The 23,639-nt window shown below is 43.3% G+C and overlaps 2 protein-coding genes across 5 annotated transcripts; both read left to right on the plus strand.

The window, feature by feature from the left end:
- The first annotated feature begins 150 nt into the window (after nt 1-150).
- On the plus strand, nt 151-9,168 carry LOC133642211 (histone-arginine methyltransferase METTL23-like). Its single transcript, XM_062036292.1, has 5 exons — nt 151-531; nt 2,874-2,978; nt 3,852-4,089; nt 7,848-7,932; nt 8,136-9,168. Exons 1-5 carry the CDS (start codon nt 229-231, stop codon nt 8,302-8,304), a joined length of 900 nt encoding a protein of 299 aa, XP_061892276.1. The 5' UTR covers nt 151-228; the 3' UTR covers nt 8,305-9,168.
- A 3,797-nt stretch (nt 9,169-12,965) lies between these two features.
- On the plus strand, nt 12,966-20,090 carry LOC133642232 (uncharacterized). 4 transcript variants are annotated; one of them, XM_062036320.1, is made up of 5 exons: nt 12,966-13,135; nt 13,879-13,930; nt 17,945-18,348; nt 19,008-19,226; nt 19,896-20,090. In XM_062036320.1, the coding sequence occupies exons 3-5, from the start codon at nt 18,089-18,091 to the stop codon at nt 20,047-20,049; spliced, it is 633 nt and encodes a 210-aa protein (XP_061892304.1). In that variant the 5' UTR covers nt 12,966-13,135; nt 13,879-13,930; nt 17,945-18,088; the 3' UTR covers nt 20,050-20,090. The 4 variants fall into 4 exon arrangements, with proteins under 4 accessions (XP_061892304.1, XP_061892302.1, XP_061892305.1 ...); XM_062036318.1 differs by having other exon boundaries at nt 18,008-18,348; XM_062036321.1 differs by having other exon boundaries at nt 18,013-18,348.
- Nucleotides 20,091-23,639: the final 3,549 nt, after the last annotated feature.

Raw genomic sequence — 23,639 nt, forward strand, 5'->3', positions numbered from 1 at the left:
ATATATATATATATATATATAGTGGTGGCAGGAGTGAGTATGTGACATAAACGAGTACCTATGGTCCCGATTCAGCAAGATACTTGCGAGTTTTGAACGACTCAAATATATGACTTGCACATTTGCACAGTCCAGTCAGCAGGTGGCAGTAATGCACACCAAAAGTTGATATAAGAAGAAGAAGAATAGACGGAAGACTACTACACTATTTACACATTTTAAGATGAGATGTGCGAAATAAACCGCATCGAATGTGGAATCCCCAGAATTGCTTCCAGGACGTTCACGTTTGAAGACAGCAGGAAAGACACGCAGTTTGAAGACAGCAGGAAAGACACGCAGTTTGAAGACAGCAGGAAAGACACGCAGTTTGAAGACAGCAGGAAAGACACGCAGTTTGAAGACAGCAGGAAAGACACGCAGTTTGAAGACAGCAGGAAAGACACGCAGTTTGAAGACAGCAGGAAAGACACGCAGTTTGAAGACAGCAGGAAAGACACGCAGGAGCGACTGAGCGTGTTCATACCGGAGGTAATATTTGACTAGTGTGTGAATGTTGTCTGTCTGTGTTGGTCCTGCCAGGAGGTAGACACTTGTCCAGGTGTACCCTGCCTTCTTTGTCCAGGTGTACGCTGCCTTCTTTGTCCAGGTGTACACTGCCTTCCTTGTCCAGGTGTACACTGCCTTCCTTGTCCAGGTGTACACTGCCTTCTTTGTCCAGGTGTACGCTGCCTTCCTTGTCCAGGTGTACACTGCCTTCCTTGTCCAGGTGTACGCTGCCTTCCTTGTCCAGGTGTACACTGCCTTCCTTGTCCAGGTGTACACTGCCTTCCTTGTCCAGGTGTACACTGCCTTCCTTGTCCAGGTGTACGTGGCCTTCCTTGTCCAGGTGTACGTGGCCTTCCTTGTCCAGGTGTACGTGGCCTTCCTTGTCCAGGTGTACGTGGCCTTCCTTGTCCAGGTGTACCCTGCCTTCCTTGTCCAGGTGTACGTGGCCTTCCTTGTCCAGGTGTACCCTGCCTTCCTTGTCCAGGTGTACCCTGCCTTCCTTGTCCAGGTGTACGTGGCCTTCCTTGTCCAGGTGTACGTGGCCTTCCTTGTCCAGGTGTACGTGGCCTTCCTTGTCCAGGTGTACGTGGCCTTCCTTGTCCAGGTGTACGTGGCCTTCCTTGTCCAGGTGTACGTGGCCTTCCTTGTCCAGGTGTACGTGGCCTTCCTTGTCCAGGTGTACGTGGCCTTCCTTGTCCAGGTGTACGCTACCTTCCTTGTCCAGGTGTACGTGGCCTTCCTTGTCCAGGTGTGTGTGGCCTTCCTTGTCCAGGTGTGCGTGGCCTTCCTTGTCCAGGTGTACGTGGCCTTCCTTGTCCAGGTGTACGTGGCCTTCCTTGTCCAGGTGTACGTGGCCTTCCTTGTCCAGGTGTACGTGGCCTTCCTTGTCCAGGTGTACGTGGCCTTCCTTGTCCAGGTGTACGTGGCCTTCCTTGTCCAGGTGTACGTGGCCTTCCTTGTCCAGGTGTACGTGGCCTTCCTTGTCCAGGTGTACGTGGCCTTCCTTGTCCAGGTGTACACTGCCTTCCTTGTCCAGGTGTACGCTACCTTCCTTGTCCAGGTGTACGTGGCCTTCCTTGTCCAGGTGTATGCTACCTTCCTTGTCCAGGTGTACGTGGCCTTCCTTGTCCAGATGTACGTGGCCTTCCTTGTCCAGGTGTACGCTGCCTTCCTTGTCCAGGTGTACGTGGCCTTCCTTGTCCAGGTGTACGTGGCCTTCCTTGTCCAGGTGTACACTGCCTTCCTTGTCCAGGTGTACGCTACCTTCCTTGTCCAGGTGTACGTGGCCTTCCTTGTCCAGGTGTATGCTACCTTCCTTGTCCAGGTGTACGTGGCCTTCCTTGTCCAGATGTACGTGGCCTTCCTTGTCCAGGTGTACGCTGCCTTCCTTGTCCAGGTGTACGTGGCCTTCCTTGTCCAGGTGTACGTGGCCTTCCTTGTCCAGGTGTACACTGCCTTCCTTGTCCAGGTGTACACTGCCTTCCTTGTCCAGGTGTACCCTGCCTTCCTTGTCCAGGTGTACCCTGCCTTTCTTGTCCTGGCGGGGCAATATATATATATATATATATATATATATATATATATATATATACTACCGTTCAAAAGTTTGGGGTCACCCAAACAATTTAGTGTTCGAGCCTTCATTTCTAAGAACAAGAATAGACTGTCGAGTTTCAGATGAAATTTCTCTTTTTCTGGCCATTTTTAATGTTTTAATTTACCCCACAAATGTGATGCTCCAGAAACTCAATCTGCTCAAAGGAAGGTCAGTTTTGTAGCTTCTGTAAGGAGCTAAAGTGTTTTCAGATGTGTGAACATGATTGCACAAGGGTTTTCTAATCATCAATTAGCCTTCTGAGCCAATGAGCAAACACATTGTACCATTAGAACACTGGAGTGATAGTTGCTGGAAATGGGCCTCTATACACCTATGTAGATATTGCAGCAAAAAGCAGACATTTGCAGCTAGAATAGTCATTTAGCACATTAGCAATGTATAGAGTGTATTTCTGTAAAGTTAAGACTAGTTTAAAGTTATCTTCATTGAAAAGTACAGTGCTTTTCCTTCAAAAATAACCACATTTACATGTGACCCCAAACTTTTGAACGCTAGTGTATATACAGTATATAGTGTGTGTGTGTGTTTCTATGTATGTTTGTGTGTATGTATATACATTTATGTATGTTTATGTAGATGTATATTTATGTATATATATTTATGTTTATGTATATATATATTTATTTATGAATATGATTATTGAGGGATGTGTACAACACACAAGAAGATATAATGCATGTTCAATATTATCATTGAACAAATCCAGGTGGTGGATGCCCAGTACGGCACGTACGTGTGGCCCAGTGCGGTGGTGCTGGCTCAGTATGTGTGGAGCAGAAGACTGGACCTGAAGGAGCAGACGGTGTTGGAGGTGAGACAGGTGCCACACCTGACAGGTGAACACTACTACAGACATTAGACAGGTGCCACACCTGACAGGTGAACACTACTACAGACATTAGACAGGTGCCACACCTGACAGGTGAACACTACTACAGACATTAGACAGGTGCCACACCTGACAGGTGAACACTACTACAGACATTAGACAGGTGCCACACCTGACAGGTGAACACTACTACAGACATTACACATGTGCCACACCTGACAGGTGAACACTACTACAGACATTAGACAGGTGCCACACCTGACAGGTGAACACTACTACAGACATTAGACAGGTGCCACACCTGACAGGTGAACACTACTACGGACATTAGACAGGTGCCACACCTGACAGGTGAACACTACTACAGACATTAGACAGGTGCCACACCTGACAGGTGAACACTACTACAGACATTAGACAGGTGCCACACCTGACAGGTGAACACTACTACAGACATTAGACAGGTGCCACACCTGACAGGTGAACACTACTACAGACATTAGACAGGTGCCACACCTGACAGGTGAACACTACTACAGACATTAGACAGGTGCCACACCTGACAGGTGAACACTACTACAGACATTAGACAGGTGCCACACCTGACAGGTGAACACTACTACAGACATTAGACAGGTGCCACACCTGACAGGTGAACACTACTACGGACATTAGACAGGTGCCACACCTGACAGGTGAACACTACTACAGACATTAGACAGGTGCCACACCTGACAGGTGAACACTACTACAGACATTAGACAGGTGCCACACCTGACAGGTGAACACTACTACAGACATTAGACAGGTGCCACACCTGACAGGTGAACACTACTACAGACATTCTTTCTACAGCTGGGTGCAGGAGTCAGTCTTCCAGGTGTGGTGGCGGCCAAGTGCGGTGCAAAGATCATCCTTTCTGACGACGCCAACACGTTGCTATGGCAACACACCTGCAGACGCAGCTGTGATGCCAACAACCTGCATGAGGTGCTCACGCTGCCTCTCACCTGGGGGGACATCTCAGCACACCTGGCCCTGCTTGCACCGCTCCACCTCATCTTGGGATCAGATGTTTTCTACGAGCCTGCAGGTACCAATGATCATGTCTTCATTCACTGCCAGGTGTGTGTGTGTGTGTGTGTGTGTGTGTGTGTGTGTGTGTGTGTGTGTGTGTGTGTGTGTGTGTGTGTGTGTGTGTGTGTGTGTGTGTGTGTGTGTGTGTGTGTGTGTGTGTGTGTGTGTGTGTGTGTGTGTGTGTGTGTGTGTGTGTGTGTGTGTGTGTGTGTGTACAAGTCCTGCCCATGGTCCTAGTGTTATGTATCCTGGTCTTCTTCATCCTCTTTTAAAGATGTCCACTGATTAGTGTAGTTAGTTCTTTCACAACATAGACGTTTGTATTTATAAAGCATACAGTTCCCATCAGATGTATATGAAAAAAGTATGTGTCTTAAGTAGGATGGAGAAGGTACTTTGACTGTGACTATTACTCTTGAGCTGAAGTAACACACACCATCATAATACTATATGAAGTATATCTGAGTGACACGAGTCCAAGCACTAAATGAGTCTGAATGATCCATGGAAACACCTTCATCCCATTGTGTCCGCTTTTTCAAAAGTGGGACTTACACACCTGGATTATGCCATGGTTGAACCAGATCTCCCGGGGGGGGGGGCCTTCGTACCACGCATGCACCAGTCTCAAGGCGCAGGATAGAACCCGGAAGCAGGCACCGTTCAATAAAAACATAGCAACAATTGTCATGAAGAGGAGAATGTTTATTTACTTCACAAATGAAAAGAACAGCACATTTTGAAGTGCAGCCATGGTAGAAGAAAAGAAAGATTTATCTAAGATGGTAGCTAAGGAAATGTAGTATGCTGACTTAATTTGGACTACCGAACAAAATAGGAGTGAAATGAAAGATAATGAAGCAGATATTGTAAAGGTGAATAATAAAACATAGACAAACTTCTTCACGATGCATTTGTGTACTCCAAACTATAACTCTGTATTCACACAACTGGCAAGATAGTCCACAACAATAACAACCTTCATCTGGAACAGTATCAGTCCACAACAATAACAGCCTTCATCTGGAACAGTATCAGTCGGGGCACAAGATGGTCCACAACAATAACAACCTTCATCTGGAACAGTATCAGTCAGGGCACAAGATGGTCCACAACAAAAACAACCTTCATCTGGAACAGTATCAGTCCACAACAATAACAGCCTTCATCTGGAACAGTATCAGTCGGGGCACAAGATGGTCCACAACAATAACAACCTTCATCTGGAACAGTATCAGTCGGGTCACAAGATGGCCCACAACAATAACAACCTTCATCTGAAACAGTATCAGTCGGGGCACAAGATGGTCTACAACAATAACAACCTTCATCTGGAACAGTATCAGTCAGGTCACAAGATGGTCCACAACAATAACAACCTTCATCTGGAACAGTATCAGTCAGGGCACAAGATGGTCCACAACAATAACAACCTTCATCTGGAACAGTATCAGTCAGGGCACAAGATGGTCCACAACAATAACAACCTTCATCTGGAACCGTATCAGTCAGGGCACAAGATGGCCCACAACAATAACAACCTTCATCTGGAACCGTATCAGTCGGGTCACAAGATGGTCCACAACAATAACAACCTTCATCTGGAACAGTATCAGTCGGGGCACAAGATGGTCCACAACAATAACAACCTTCATCTGGAACAGTATCAGTCGGGGCACAAGATGGTCCACAACAAAAACAACCTTCATCTGGAACAGTATCAGTCAGGGCACAAGATGATCCACAACAATAACAACCTTCATCTGAAACAGTATCAGTCGGGGCACAAGATGGTCCACAACAAAAACAACCTTCATCTGGAACCGTATCAGTCAGGGCACAAGATGGCCCACAACAATAACAACCTTCATCTGGAACCGTATCAGTCGGGTCACAAGATGGTCCACAACAATAACAACCTTCATCTGGAACAGTATCAGTCGGGGCACAAGATGGTCCACAACAATAACAACCTTCATCTGGAACAGTATCAGTCGGGGCACAAGATGGTCCACAACAAAAACAACCTTCATCTGGAACAGTATCAGTCGGGGCACAAGATGGTCCACAACAATAACAACCTTCATCTGGAACAGTATCAGTCAGGGCACAAGATGGTCCACAACAAAAACAACCTTCATCTGGAACAGTATCAGTCGGGTCACAAGATGGTCCACAACAAAAACAACCTTCATCTGGAACAGTATCAGTCAGGGCACAAGATGGTCCACAACAATAACAACCTTGATCTGGAACAGTATCAGTCAGGGCACAAGATGGTCCACAACAATAACAACCTTCATCTGGAACAGTATCAGTCAGGGCACAAGATGGTCCACAACAATAACAACCTTCATCTGGAACCGTATCAGTCGGGGCACAAGATGGTGCACAACAATAACAACCTTCATCTGGAACAGTATCAGTCAGGGCACAAGATGGTCCACAACAATAACAACTTTCATCTGGAACAGTATCAGTCGGGGCACAAGATGGTGCACAACAATAACAACCTTCATCTGGAACAGTGTCAGTCAGGGCACAAGATGGTCCACAACAAAAACAACCTTCATCTGGAACAGTATCAGTCGGGGCACAAGATGGTCCACAACATTAACAACCTTCATCTGGAACAGTATCAGTTGGGGCACAAGATGGTCCACAACAATAACAACCTTCATCTGAAACAGTATCAGTCGGGGCACAAGATGGTCCACAACAATAACAACCTTCATCTGAAACAGTATCAGTCGGGGCACAAGATGGTCCACAACAATAACAACCTTCATCTGAAACAGTATCAGTCGGGGCACAAGATGGTCTACAACAATAACAACCTTCATCTGGAACAGTATCAGTCGGGGCACAAGATGGTCCACAACAATAACAACCTTCATCTGAAACAGTATCAGTCGGGGCACAAGATGGTCTACAACAATAACAACCTTCATCTGGAACAGTATCAGTCAGGGCACAAGATGGTCCACAACAAAAACAACCTTCATCTGGAACAGTATCAGTCGGGGCACAAGATGGTCTACAACAATAACAACCTTCATCTGGAACAGTATCAGTCGGGGCACAAGATGGTCCACAACAATAACAACCTTCATCTGGAACAGTATCAGTCAGGGCACAAGATGGTCCACAACAATAACAACCTTCATCTGGAACAGTATCAGTCAGGGCACAAGATGGTCCACAACAAAAACAACCTTGATCTGGAACAGTATCAGTTGGGGCACCAATGTCCTTTTCTTTCCGATTTCAAACTCCTTACATCAATCCTCAGATCTTATTGGATGAACTTTTCCGTTCTTCCAAACAACTCTCTGCCACCGGTCTTTGCTTCAGACCTGCATCTGTGCCGATACATTCTTGCTAGTAGCGTCACATTGGTAGCACAATCTAAGATCATGTCTTGATGCTGTCTGCTATTTAACATCAACATGGCCATTACAGACCTGATATCTGTGAAAATACTAAACAACTATGGGAGAAATCAGACTAACTTAGTGCATGGACACTTGGACTTCACACCAGGTGTGGAAATACTAAACAACTATGGGAGAAATCAGACTAATTTAGTGCATGGACACTTAGTGAAATTAGGATTGCCAGATATATTTGAGTTGGGACTGAGTCTTGGGTTGTAAAGTCCATGTGTGGATCTGACGTGTGGTCAGCCAGTGTTAGTTGAGAGTCATCAGCTCCAGTCACCTGAACACTAAATCGTGTTTGACAGCAAACATCTGGACTTGTTTCACCTTGCAGATTTTGAAGACATCCTGGTCACAGTTGTGTTTCTTCTGCAAAAGAACCCCACAGCTGAGTTTTGGATGACGTATCAGGAACGGAGGTATGTCCATGCATCCTGGCTACGTTACCAGTGCAGACTGTGAACTGCTCATCTGGTATCAAAACCACAACACACAAGGCCATGAGCACATGTTTGATTCTGCCAAACGTTCAAGTCCACCAGACTGTATTTGGGTCTGCGGTCAACTAACAGGCCCATGTGTTCCTCTGCTTTGTTGGTGGCCACACCCTCATGTCTTTCAGTGCTGATTGGACCATTGAGGCCTTGCTGCACAAGTGGAAACTGACATGTGTCCATGTTGATCTGGAATCTTTTGATGCCAACAAGTGTGAGCTGGCAGGATCAAGTCTACCAGGGAACCACAACATTCAAATGATCCTGATCAGGCTCTGCACAGACCAGGAGATGTGAACCATGGTCGTGTTCCTTGTTCCACACCATCCCGGCTGGTCTCTCATGCCAACAGGAGTTCATAGAGATGTCCACAGTGAAAATGCGTCACGAGACCTGAAGGACCGTAAAGCTGGCAAATACTTCAAACACTACATTGTTTGAAATGGGAGAACCATGACCTCAACCGTGTGACTATTGTCAATAAAGAGCCCTTCATCACAAATGTTTCAAAGGGCTGCGTCCACAAATCTTCAGTCTGTCTTGTGGTTTTGCTCAGTGGTTGGTTAGTTATGTTGCTTCATGTAGTATATATATGTGTGTATATGTACATATACTACATAAGGGAAGTTCTGTGGTCAGATGAAACAAAAATGGTCACAATACCCAGCAATATGTTTGGAGGAGAAAAGGTGAGGCCTTTAATCCCAGGAACACCATTCCTACCGTCAAGCATGGTGGTGGTAGTATTATGCTCTGGGCCTGTTTTGCTGCTTTAAATGGGACAATGAAAAAGGAGGATTAGCTCCAAATTGTTCAGGACAAGCTAAAATCCTCAGCCCGGAGGTTGGGTCTTGTTGGGTGTTCCAACAGGACGATGACCCCAAACACACCTCAAAAGTGGTAAAGGAATGGCTAAATCAGGCTAGAATGAAGGTTTTAGAATGGCCTTCCCAAAGTCCTGACTTAAAGGTGTGGACAATGCTGAAGAAACAAGTCCATGTCAGAAAAGCAACACATTTAGCTGAACTGCAGCAATTTAGTGGTCAAGCAGCAGCTTGTGGATGGTTACCAAAAGTGTCTTATTGCAGGTAAACTTGCCAAGGGACATGTAAGCAAATATTAACATTGCTGTATGTATACTTTTGACCCTCACATTTTCAGTAGAGCCATAATAAATTCATAAAAGAAGCAAACTTCATGAATGTTTTTTGTGACCAACAAGTATGTGCTCCAATCACTACATCACGACAAGTATGTGCTCCAATCACTACATCACAACAAGTATGTGCTCCAATCACTACATCACAACAAGTATGTGCTCCAATCACTACATCACAACAAGTATGTGCTCCAATCACTACATCACGACAAGTATGTGCTCCAATCACTACATCACGACAAGTATGTGCTCCAATCACTACATCACGACAAGTATGTGCTCCAATCACTACATCACAACAAGTATGTGCTCCAATCACTACATCACAACAAGTATGTGCTCCAATCACTACATCACAACAAGTATGTGCTCCAATCACTACATCACAACAAGTATGTGCTCCAATCACTACATCACAACAAGTATGTGCTCCAATCACTACATCACAACAAGTATGTGCTCCAATCACTACATCACAACAAGTATGTGCTCCAATCACTACATCACAACAAGTATGTGCTCCAATCACTACATCACAACAAGTATGTGCTCCAATCACTACATCACAACAAGTATGTGCTCCAATCACTACATCACAAAAAAATAAGAATGATTGTAAAGTCAAGACAGCCATGACATGATGTTCTTTACAAGTGTATGTACAATGGATTAAGCGGTTGCCTTGTTGCTTTTTGGCCCTCCGTGGATCCATCGGGTTACCCTGTACCGGAAATCGGACCCGATGAGAGACCCTGGACGCGCCGCACCAGCACCTGCTCAGCCCGGTCCCGATGCTGCCAACGTGGGGCAAATCCTTCGAATTTAAAGTTGCTGTGCCGGTATTCCCGGTTAGCTGCGACACCGGTATCATCTCCTGCCAGAATTGCTCTGGTTAACGCCAGATCAGTGCTCCCTTGACATGTGGGGTCCCACAGGGCTCAGTTTTAGGACCACTGCTCTTTTCTATTTATTTACTTCCCCTGGGCTCAATCCTAAGAAAGCATGATATTTCTTTAAATTGTTATGCCGATGACACACACATTTATTTTGTGTTAAAGAGAAATCATGCCTCTTCAATGCAGCCACTACTTGCTTGTCTTGATGATATCAAGGCCTGGATGGGCTTGTCTTGATGATATCAAGGCCTGGGTGGGCTTGTCTTGATGATATCAAGGCCTGGGTGGGCTTGTCTTGATGATATCAAGGCCTGGGTGGGCTTGTCTTGATGATATCAAGGCCTGGGTGGGCTTGTCTTGATGATATCAAGGCCTGGGTGGGCTTGTGTTGATGATATCAAGGCCTGGGTGGGCTTGTCTTGATGATATCAAGGCCTGGATGGCCCTACATTTCTTCAATTTCAATGAAAAGAAGACATAAGTAATAGTGTTTGGACCTAGTGGTACCTGTGAGCTCCCCCCTGTTGACTTTGCCCCCCTGGCTTTGCACGTTAAGTCCATGGTCACCAACCTGGGCTTTGGTATTGACAGTGATTTTAAATTGGAGCGTCAGATTGGCACAGTGGTGAAAGCCAGATTTTTTTATTTACGTCATCTGGCCTAGGTTAAAAACCTTCTTCCTAGGCAACAGTTAGAGACAGTAATCCATGCCTTGATCACATCTGGGCTGGATTACTGTAACTCTTTGTATTTTGGAATGAGTCAGTCGTCCTTCTCACGTCTGCAGCTACGTCTGATTGGCTTGAAAACTTTATCAATGTAAATGTTGAGCTTCATATTGGAATTGAACAATTAATTATGAGTGAATGCATTAGGAAATTTCAAAAAAAATGATGATGGACCTTGTGAAACAATTTTTTTCTAATGAAGCATTTTTGAACAAGAGGCTTTTTGTTACTTCATTTGGCACAAGGTAAAATCTACATTGGTAAAGTTTTCAAGCCATTGGCACAAGGTTAAAATTTTTATTGGTAAAGTTTTCAAGCCAATCAGATGAGGCATCATGAAAAAATAAGAACAAAATAAAAAGGGTAGCAACTTAAACAGGCAGGTATCTGAATGATTTCACTCTATTCAGTTTTTTAATATGTCAAGTTATGAAATGCCATTACAAAACAAATTGAACTGGGTATATCCCCATCAACAATGTGCTTAATTATTTATGGCAGTCATTATGAATAATGTGATTGTTTCAGGTGCAAAAAGCGAAGATCCACTATCCCCAGACGTTGATGTTGCATCCATATTTTTCCTGCAATAAATACCAGGAAAGAATCTTACAGAAACAACTTTTTCTGTTTTACTTGCAACTTCTTACAGTTAGGGCAAAACCATCGTTGTGGGACTGGTTTTGTGCCAAGACATTTCATGTGGAATGCTTTGATGCTGCAGTTCTCGGATGAATGTGAACATGTTTCACCCAATCCAGCCATGCAGGTACCGTGGCAGCACAGGATCTGACCATCTTTCTGAGGGGAGGATCATTCATCCGTTGAGTGTTTTACCTGAAACAGATAATATGACATACCTTATATTATTATCAGTCCCTAATTTGGATGTAATATACAAGGCTAGACCTCTTACTGTCCATTTATGCATATTTTACCTGGCATTTGGTAAATGTTCTCATGAATCATTCATTAAATTAGCCTGAAAATTTAAACCTGGTTTGTTGTGAGCAAGAAACCAAAATGAATTATCAAGCCTGAATTCTAAAAATTATTTTTGTAGAAACTGTTTCATAAGCTCTATACTGAATAGTTGGAAATTATGTAATGTTTTATTGTAGGAATTAATTTCTCAGATTTCAATATGAAGCTCCTGGAAACAGTTTTTTACAAAGCAATTTTTGATAGAATTTTTTTATAATATTGTTTGGTCACGTCCTTAAACTGAATACGATACATTTTCAGGCTAATCTTTTATTACAAAAAGCCTCCTGTTCAAAAATGCTTCATTAAAAAACTGTTTCACAAAGTCTATAGTAGTTTTTTGAAATTATGTAATGCAGAGAAAAATTGGAAAATTTCAATATGAAGTTTGTGAAACAGTTTTTTAATTAAAAGCATTTTTGAACAGGAGGCCTTTTGTAATAAAAAAAAAAAAAAAGCTTAACAATGTGAGTTTTCATTAGAATCATTCAGTAGTTTTTTCACAATCACACTGTAACTGCCACGCGGATTTGTAAACAGACAGTAAGTAGGCTCTTCTGTGTGGGCTTTTTCCTTACCTTGGTCATGAGGAGGAATACATGCTTGTTTGGAATCTGCCATATCAGCCCATCATGTGTAAAATACTTGTAGGCATCCAGACTCTTGTATGCCTGAAGGTATCATGTGTAAAATACTTGTAGGCATCCAGACTCTTGTATGCCTGAAGGTATCATGTGTAAAATACTTGTAGGCATCCAGACTCTTGTATGCCTGAAGGTCCTTTCCCGTGTACGGAGATGGAGAATGGACGAGGTCATTATAAATGTCTGGATATGACAGATCAGGCAGGTCGGCTGGTGCAAAATGCTCAGGTGATTTTAGCATGCTTCTCGGTAAAAGGTTTTGCCAACAAGGTCAACTATCTCTCGGTAACGTTTCTTGGACTCTTCATCCAAATGCACAACTTCATTGGATAGCAAATCAGCCATAATTCGGATGACATCGGTGAAAATGTAGCGCAGAAATCAAACTGAATCTGTACGAACATGGAGGAACCAGCTGGCCGGCAAGATGGCGGCGGAACACAAAGTCACGTGACTGCAAAGCCTCTATAGTGGTCTTTTATGCTCGCCTGTGAAAGCAAGTGCCGCGGCCTGCCTCCTCCATCTGCGGCTGCAGCCAGTTGTTACTCTGTGAAAGCAAGTGCCGCGGCCTGGCTCCTCCACCTGCGGGCTGCAGCCAGGTGTTACTCTGTGAAAGGGCGGTTTGATATATTTGTGTCCCTCCTGAGTTCCTGTAGTCCTCCTGGGTTGTGGAGCCCCGCCCCCTTGCCCCTCACAGCAAAGTTTCACATATCTGAGGTGAGTCTCGCTCGGACATTTTCTTGCTGTTTCGCTACAAATGCGCTCTTTAATGAATGAATGTGAATATGTTTACCTGTGTTGTCCTCTAGTTTGAAGTTCACATTCCAGGTAACATTACATCGCTAACTTTGGCGCCAAATGGCCGCTCTTTGTTGTATGATACTTGTTCAGTGTGCGTGTGCGTGCGCGCGCGCGTGTGTGTGTGTGTGTGTGTGTGTGTGCGTGCCTACACGTGTAGGTAATGAGACTTGTGTGTGTGTGCGTGTGTGTGTGTGTGTGTGTGTGTGTGTGTGTGTGTGCGTGTGTGTGTGTGTGTGTGTGTGTGCGTGCCTACATGTGTAGGTAATGAGACTTGTTCAGTGTGCGTGTGTGTGTGTGTGTGTGTGTGTGTGTGTGTGTGTGTGCCTACATGTGTAGGTAATGAGACTTGTTCAGTGTGTGTGTGTGTGTGTGTGTGTGTGTGTGTGTGCCTACATGTGTAGATAATGAGACTTGTTCAGTGTGTGTGTGTGTGTGTGTGTGTGTGTGTGTGTGTGCCTACATGTGTAGGTAATGAGACTTGTTCAGTGTGTGTGTGTGTGTGTGTGTGTGTGTGTGTGTGCCTACATGTGTAGATAATGAGACTTGTTCAGTGTGTGTGTGTGTGTGTGTGTGTGTGTGTGTGTGTGCCTACATGTGTAGGTAATGAGACTTGTTGTGTGTGTGCGTGTGTGTGTAACAGTGTTATTGTGTGTGTTTAGGTGTAAGCCAAAGAAAGACGGGATACTGACATTGTCTGATTGTCGCCTGCAGGTTTGTGATTTTATTTTATTTTCTAAGGTGTTAATTATAGCAAATGTTGCATGTTTTGTTGTACCACGGAATGATGCTTAGAATGTACATTTCAATATTTTACAGACTGTTTGTATCTGGCTTTTTCATTGTAAATGGTTAAAGATGTACAAACCCCGTTTCCATAGGAGTTGGTAAATGGTGTTAGATGTAAATATAAACGGAATACAATGATTTGCAAATCCTTTTCAAGCCATATTCAGTTGAATATGCTACAAAGACAACATATTTCATGTTCAAACTCATAAACTTTATTTTTTTGTTGCAAATAATAATTAAGTTAGAATTTCATGGCTGCAACACGTGCCAAAGTAGTTGGGAAAGGGCATGTTCACCACTGTGTTACATGGCCTTTCCTTTGAACAACACTCAGTAAAGGTTTGGGAAGTGAGGAGACACATTTTTGAAGTGGAATTATTTCCCATTCTTGCTTGATGTACAGCTTAAGTTGTTCAACAGTCTCCCTTCTCATATTTTAGCTGCCACACATTTTCAATGTCTGGACTACAGGCAGGCCAGTCTAGTACCCGCACTCTTTTACTATGAAGCCACGTTGATGTAACACCTGGCTTGGCATTGTCTTGCTGAAATAAGCAGGGGCGTCCATGGTAACGTTGCTTGGATGGCAACATATGTTGCTCCAAAAGCTGTATGTACCTTTCAGCATTAATGGTGCCTTCACAGATGTGTAAGTTACCCATGTCTTGGGCACTAATACACCCCCATACCATCACACATGCTGCCTTTTACACTTTCACCCTAGAACATGTCTTGACCACTAATACACCCCCATACCATCACACATGCTGACTTTTACACTTTCACCCTAGAACATGTCTTGACCACTAATACACCCCCATACCATCACACATGCTGCCTTTTACACTTTCACCCTAGAACATGTCTTGACCACTAATACACCCCCATACCATCACACATGCTGCCTTTTACACTTTCACCCTAGAACATGTCTTGACCACTAATACACCCCCATACCATCACACATGCTGCCTTTTACACTTTCACCCTAGAACAATCCGGATGGTTCTTTTCCTCTTTGGTCCGGAGGACACGACGTCCACAGTTTCCAAAAACAATTTGAAATGTGGACTCGTCAGACCACAGAACACTTTTCCACTTTGCATCAGTCCATCTTAGATGAGCTCAGGCCCAGCCAAGCGTTTCTGGGTGTTGTTGATAAACGGTTTTCGCCTTGCATAGGAGAGTTTTAACTTGCACTTACAGATGTAGCGACCAACTGTAGTTACTGACAGCGGGTTTCTGAAGTGTTCCATGTGGTGATATCCTTTACACGCTGATGTGGCTTGTTGATGCAGTACAGCCTGAGGGATGGAAGGTCACGGGCTTAGCTGCTTACCTGCAGTGATTTCTCCACATTCTCTGAACCCTTTGATGATATTACGGAGCGTAGATGGTGAAATCCCTCAATTCCTTGCAATAGCTGCTTGAGAAGGTTGTTCTTAAACTGTTCAACAATTTGCTCAGGCATTTGTTGACAAAGTGGTGACTAAGGCTGCAGCTAACGATTATTTTTCTATCGATTAATCTATAGATTATTTTTTTCGATTAATCGGTTAATCTATAGATTATTTTTTTCGATTAATCTATAGATTATTTTTTCTTTTACCGATTATTTTTTTATTTAAAATGAAGATGAAAAAATAAATGTAGGCCTGTTTTTTCAAAAGGCATGGCTTTTATTTACAAAAAAAAAAAGAAGTATGGCCACTCAGTCAACATTGACAACAACATGACTAAATATTCGGTAACAATGTAAACATTTAAAACTTTTAACATTTAACAAAATTAAAAGTAGCTTATTTGCTTTTTAATGTGCAAATATAAAAGTCAACATCCAGTGCAAATCTTAATATTCTGCAATAGTATAAGCATTTCAAAAGTAAAAGTATTGCTTATTTTGCTTTAAAATGTGCAAAAATAAAGATAAACATCCAATACAAAAAAGTGCAAAAGGAAATATTCTGTAGCAACAGTGTAAACATTTCAACAAAAGTGAAAGTATTGCTTATTTGCTAAAATGTGCAAAAATAAAGATAAACATCCAATACAAAAAAGTGCCAATCTAAATATTCTGGAGCACTGTAAACATTAAGTATTGCTTTTAAAATGTGCAAAATAAACATCCAGTCCAACACAGTACACAATAACCAATTCTACTCATTCCAGTGAGTGACTAACAGTTGTAATGAAGAAAGGTTAGCATGTCTACATGCTTTGCTTCTTTTCTTGTTTACAATATTCCCAGCAGCTGAAAATAGGCGCTCAGAAGGGGTCGATGTGGCTGGAACTGAGAGGTAATTAGCCTTCACCTCAAGCCAGGATTGTGAGTGAGCTGAGCTGCAGTTTAAGTTTCTAGAAGGTCAACGGGCTCATAGTGATGTTACTAGTAGTTGACTGGGAGGTGTTTATTATCATTTGGGGAGAGTCCGCTGCCTGATGCTCACCTGCTAAACACCTATCTGCTCCACGCTGAAGCGCTGACTACATGCGCTATGAATACGCACTGCTGATTGGCTGATGATGCTTCGTGTGTACCAATCAGATGGTTGTGTGGGTGGGACAATGCTGCGTGTGTACCAATCAGATGGTTGTGTGGGTGGGACAATGCTGCGTGTGTACCAATCAGATGGTTGTGTGGGTGGGACAATGCTGCGTGTGTACCAATCAGATGGTTGTGTGGGTGGGACAATGCTGCGTGTGTACCAATCAGATGGTTGTGTGGGTGGGACAATGCTGCGTGTGTACCAATCAGATGGTTGTGTGGGTGGGACAATGCTGCGTGTGTACCAATCAGATGGTTGTGTGGGTGGGACAATGCTGCGTGTGTACCAATCAGATGGTTGTGTGGGTGGGACAATGCTGCGTGTGTACCAATCAGATGGTTGTGTGGGTGGGACAATGCTGCGTGTGTACCAATCAGATGGTTGTGTGGGTGGGACAATGCTGCATGCTGAGACAGGTAGACGGAGCAAAGCAGCTTGTTAAGACTTTAGCTTAGAAACTCGTTCGGTACACCCCCGTGCCGAACCGAAAGCCCCGTACCGAAACGGTTCAATACAAAACACGTACCGTTACACCCCTAGCAGATACAAATAACACATTCATGTTTTTGTGTAATGATGACAACGTATACTCGCGCGGACGATTGACTAGTTGATGGTTTTCTTTTCAAATGTTCGTTCATAGCCGTTGTGCTGCTATGTTAGGCCATTTACGCTCGACACAGTGTGCATACAACAACATTATTAGGCCATTTATTGAAATACTCCCACACTTTTGACCACTTTTGGCATGCTTTCCCCCCCTCGCTCGCACCGCTCGCATCGTCTTCTTTGATCGTCTGCTTTGCGCTTCGCCATGACGGTAGTGTGACGTCATTATGCGACGCGTCGACGCACAAAAACGGCGTCGACGTATTTACGTAACCGATGACGTCGACTACGTCGACGCGTCGTTTCAGCCTTAGTGGTGACCCTCGCCCCATCCTTGTTTGTGAATGACTGAGCATTTCATGGAATCTACTTTTATAGCCAATCATGGCACCCACCTGTTCCCGAATTAGCCTGTTCACCTGTGGGATGTTCCAAATAAGTCTTTGATGAGCATTCCTCAACTTTATCAGTATTTATTGCCACCTTTCCCAACTTCTTTGTCACGTGTTGCTGCCATCAAATCATAAAGTTATGATTATTTGCAACAAAAAAAAAGTTTATGAGTTTGAACATGAAATATGTTGTCTTTGTAGCATATTCAACTGAATATGGCTTGAAAATGATTTGCAGATCATTGTATTCCGTTTATATTTACATCTAACACCATTTCCCAACTCCTATGGAAACAGGGTTTGTATGTGTGGACAGAAAAGTTTCACATGGCTGAGGGTGTAAGCCAAAGAAAGACGGGATACCAACATTGTCTGATTGTCGCCCGCAGGTTGGAAGGAAAATAAATGAAACTGTGAAGAGTGTAAAAAGTGTCATCATTGTGCCCACCCAGAACAGTTCCACTTGCCTGTAGCGGAAGTAGCGTGACGTGCCAGGTGGTGGAGCTCCTCACATCTGCACATTGTCTACAATCATGGCCACCAGCAGCAGCGAGAGCGATTCGGGCCGAGAAAGCGACGATTTCCCCATTATTTTCAGCGAGGATGACAGAATCATGGATGAGGAAAGTGAGTGTGAAGGACTAGAGGGCGGTGGAAGCGATTCAGATAGGGAAGATGCTGTGAGAGGGATAGAGCCATACCGCTTTGAACCCGACGCTGACGGTCAGGAGGACGCTGCTGCTACTGATGCTGGAGGAGCACACCACATAGACCGCCTTCAGAATACAGAATGGTAAAATGTTATTTATTTATAAACTACTTTTAGCCTGTGGCCTAGTCTTGCACTGTTAGTTTAATTGAGTCTTTATTTGAAGGGACAATGTACAGAAACATGAAGCTCAAAGACAGATATGTTCTGTACCAGATTAGAGCTAATTTCCATCTGCAGTCCCTGGCTACCTAAATTAAAGGGATACAAAAATCATGCAATAAAATTATGACAATAAAATCATACACAAGTATTAAGAAAAAAGTCATAAAATGCCCTTTCATGGACACATACTTAATATACAATACAAGCACACCTCATGTACATCATCACACAAAGACAATACATGCTCTTGTTCACATCTGTCATCATTTGTAAAAACAAGCATGATTTTAACACACACACCTCACCATTTACAATAAAAATGCTCTCATGTTACTGTTAGTGTTACAACTTACACACCAGGCCTAAGTATCAATCATTGACACAATGTCAAACCTCATTAATGACCCATTATTTCTATGGGCCACAGCTCCATATACTGGCAATACTACAAATATGCATGCAGATTAATAAGATCCACAACAAGACAATGATAATATTAATTATTGCACATGTTTGCAGATTGCAGGTGTCAATAATATGAATTGATTTACAAATATTATGAATATTTCTCTGTCCAGGTGTACATGTCACAACTGTGTGACCATGGAGACAGTGGCTGAGTGTGTCTGCTGTCGTGAGCTGGAGGCAGTGGCCAGAACCATGGAGCAGGAAGGGGTGGAGACGTGCATCCTACACCACCCTGGCTTTCCATCCGTGTGCCTGGATGTGTGGGTGCTGCAGACGGCGTATTACGCCTACAAGCAGCAGTATGGCGTGCTGCAGCAACAGCAAAATGAGTGAGGCACTAATACGTTGAAATCATTCTTTATTCTAGCAACCTTTGGAAGATAAGTCGGAATGAGCACTTTCTTATCTGGGAAATGTACCGTGCTACAATGTACATGACATTATATATCATAGAAGTATTACATGTACATGTCTACAATATTTACAATTTACGGCAACAGTAAATGACAAATGAATAGAATGCATGACAATGTGAGAGAACAGTGAGTCACTGTGTGTCCATGTCTGCATAATAACTGCTGCCATCATTTATTATTATATTAGTATGTAGTATTGTATGTAGTATTGTATTGGCATGTAGTATTATTATAGAATGCATGACAATGTGAGAGAACAGTGAGTCACCGTGTGTCCATGTCTGCATAATAACTGCTGCCATCATTTATTATTATATTAGTATGTAGTATTGTATGTAGTATTGTATTATTATAGAATGCATGACAATGTCTTGCATGTGAGAGAAGAGTGAGTCACTGTGTGTCCATGTCCGCATAATAACTGCTGCCATCATTTATTATTATATTAGTATGTAGTATTGTATGTAGTATTGTATTATTATAGAATGCATGACAATGTCTTGCATGTGAGAGAAGAGTGAGTCACTGTGTGTCCATGTCCGCATAACAACTGCTGCCATCACAACTATTTTGTACTTGCAGGCGGAGACGACACATTGCATATCGACAGTTTGTCCTCTTCTGCTGGGAATATGTGGGAAAGGAGGTAAGGGTGGCACTACCAGCTTGTGTCGCACATAAGATTAGGACAACATTTCCACCCATGGACTACACAAGGATCCAAGACGTGCAGTGACTGCAACACAATCCACGTGGCCACTGTAGTTAATCAATAAAATCAATCAATCAATCAATGTTTTTTTTATGTAGCCCTAAATCACAAGTGTCTCAAAGGGCTGCTAAAGCCACAACGACATCCTCGGTACAGAGCCCACATAAGGGCAAGGAAAAACTCACCCCAGTGGGACGTCGATGTGAATGACTATGAGAAACCTTGGAGAGGACCGCATATGTGGGTAACCCCCCCCCCCCCACCCCCCCTCTAGGGGAGACAGAAAGCAATGGATGTCAAGTGGGTCTGACATAATATTGTGAAAGTCCAGTCCATAGTGGATCTAACATAATAGTGTGAGAGTCCAGTCCATAGTGGATCTAACATAATAGTGAGAGTCCCGTCCATAGTGGATCTAACATAATAGTGAGAGTCCAGTCCATAGTGGATCTAACATAATAGTGAGAGTCCAGTCCATAGTGGATCTAACATAATAGTGTGAGAGTCCAGTCCATAGTAGATCTAACATAATAGTGTGAGAGTCCAGTCCATAGTGGATCTAACATAATAGTGAGAGTCCAGTCCATAGTGGATCTAACATAATAGTGTGAGAGTCCAGTCCATAGTGGATCTAACATAATAGTGAGAGTCCCGTCCATAGTGGATCTAACATAATAGTGAGAGTCCAGTCCATAGTGGATCTAACATAATAGTGAGAGTCCAGTCCATAGTGGATCTAACATAATAGTGAGAGTCCAGTCCATAGTGGATCTAACATAATAGTGTGAGAGTCCAGTCCATAGTGGATCTAACATAATAGTGTGAGAGTCCAGTCCATAGTGGATCTAACATAATAGTGTGAGAGTCCAGTCCATAGTGGATCTAACATAATAGTGAGAGTCCAGTCCATAGTGGATCTAACATAATAGTGTGAAAGTCCAGTCCATAGTGGATCTAACATAATAGTGTGAGAGTCCAGTCCATAGTGGATCTAACATAATAGTGTGAGAGTCCAGTCCATAGTGGATCTAACATAATAGTGTGAGAGTCCAGTCCATAGTGGATCTAACATAATAGTGTGAGAGTCCAGTCCATAGTGGATCTAACATAATAGTGAGAGTCCAGTCCATAGTGGATCTAATATAATATTGTGAAAGTCCAGTCCATAGTGGATCTAACATAATAGTGAGAGTCCAGTCCATAGTGGATCTAACATAATAGTGAGAGTCCAGTCCATAGTAGATCTAACATAATAGTGAGAGTCCCGTCCATAGTGGATCTAACATAATAGTGAGAGTCCAGTCCATAGTGGATCTAACATAATAGTGAGAGTCCAGTCCATAGTGGATCTAACATAATAGTGAGAGTCCAGTCCATAGTGGATCTAACATAATAGTATGAGAGTCCAGTCCATAGTGGATCTAACATAATATTGTGAAAGTCCAGTCCATAGTGGATCTAACATAATAGTGAGAGTCCAGTCCATAGTGGATCTAACATAATAGTGTGAGAGTCCAGTCCATAGTGGATCTAGCATAATAGTGTGAGAGTCCAGTCCATAGTGGATCTAACATAATAGTGAGAGTCCAGTCCATAGTGGATCTAACATAATAGTGTGAAAGTCCAGTCCATAGTGGATCTAACATAATAGTGAGAGTCCAGTCCATAGTGGATCTAACATAATAGTGAGAGTCCAGTCCATAGTGGATCTAACATAATAGTGAGAGTCCAGTCCATAGTGGATCTAACATAATAGTGAGAGTCCAGTCCATAGTGGATCTAACATAATAGTGAGAGTCCAGTCCATAGTGGATCTAACATAATAGTGTGAAAGTCCAGTCCATAGTGGATCTAACATAATAGTGAGAGTCCAGTCCATAGTGGATCTAACATAATAGTGAGAGTCCAGTCCATAGTGGATCTAACATAATAGTGAGAGTCCAGTCCATAGTGGATCTAACATAATAGTGAGAGTCCAGTCCATAGTGGATCTAACATAATAGTGAGAGTCCAGTCCATAGTGGATCTAACATAATAGTGTGAGAGTCCAGTCCATAGTGGATCTAACATAATAGTGAGAGTCCAGTCCATAGTGGATCTAACATAATAGTGAGAGTCCAGTCCATAGTGGATCTAACGTAATAGTGTGAGAGTCCAGTCCATAGTGGATCTAACATAATAGTGTGAGAGTCCAGTCCATAGTGGATCTAACATAATAGTGAGAGTCCAGTCCATAGTGGATCTAACATAATAGTGTGAGAGTCCAGTCCATAGTGGATCTAACATAATATTGTGAGAGTCCAGTCCATAGTGGATCTAACATAATAGTGAGAGTCCAGTCCATAGTGGATGTAACATAATAGTGAGAGTCCAGTCCATAGTGGATCTAACATAATAGTGTGAGAGTCCAGTCCATAGTGGATCTAACATAATAGTGAGAGTCCAGTCCATAGTGGATCTAACATAATAGTGTGAGAGTCCAGTCCATAGTGGATCTAACATAATAGTGTGAGAGTCCAGTCCATAGTGGATCTAACATAATAGTGAGAGTCCAGTCCATAGTGGATCTAACATAATAGTGAGAGTCCAGTCCATAGTGGATCTAACATAATAGTGTGAGAGTCCAGTCCATAGTGGATCTAACATAATAGTGAGAGTCCAGTCCATAGTGGCTCTAACATAATAGTGAGAGTCCAGTCCATAGTGGATCTAACATAATAGTGTGAGAGTCCAGTCCATAGTGGATCTAACATAATAGTGTGAGAGTCCAGTCCATAGTGGATCTAACATAATAGTGAGAGTCCAGTCCATAGTGGATCTAACATAATAGTAGAGAGTCCAGTCCATAGTGGATCTAACATAATAGTGGAGAGTCCAGTCCATAGTGGATCTAACATAATAGTGAGAGTCCAGTCCATAGTGGATCTAACATAATAGTGGAGAGTTCCTTTCCCTTTTGGCAAATGCAGAGCTCATGTGCACGGTCAGTCCACTTGTGGAAGGGGTGTGGTGGTCTGAACTTGTGGAAGCACTGGCACTGGGAGCACTGACAGTGACACTGCCACTGATGCCTGGCCGTGGTCTGTTGAAAATAGTTGGCCTCGCACCTTTCTTCAGCGTCAGTCGACGGGTGGTGGCGATGCCCATCTCTGCCCTTCGCAAGGGACCCTCTCCGAAACACGATCTTTCAAAATGATGGCTGCATAATACACTGTACTTTGTGTGTGTGGTCCAATCCAACCGTGTTCGCTTGACCTCTCTGTTCCATGGTAAAGCTTGACTGTCGTTCTTCGGGAATGTAAACAATGAAACACCGGCTGTGTTTGTGTTGCTGCAGCCGGCCGCAATACACCGCTTCCCACCTACAGCTATCTTCTTTGCTACCTCCATTGTTCATTAAACAAATTGCAAAAGATTCACCAACACAGATGTCCAGAATACTGTGGAATTTTGCAATGAAAACAGACGACTTAATAGCTGGCCACAATGCTGTCCCAAAATGTCCGCTACAATCCGTGACGTCACGCGCAAACGTCATCATACCGAGATGTTTTCAGCAGGATATTTTGCGGGAAATTTCAAATTGCACTTTACTAATCTAACCCGGCCGTATT

Source organism: Entelurus aequoreus, linkage group LG25 (assembly GCF_033978785.1).
Source record: "Entelurus aequoreus isolate RoL-2023_Sb linkage group LG25, RoL_Eaeq_v1.1, whole genome shotgun sequence".
NCBI classification, from domain to species: Eukaryota; Metazoa; Chordata; class Actinopteri; order Syngnathiformes; family Syngnathidae; genus Entelurus; species Entelurus aequoreus.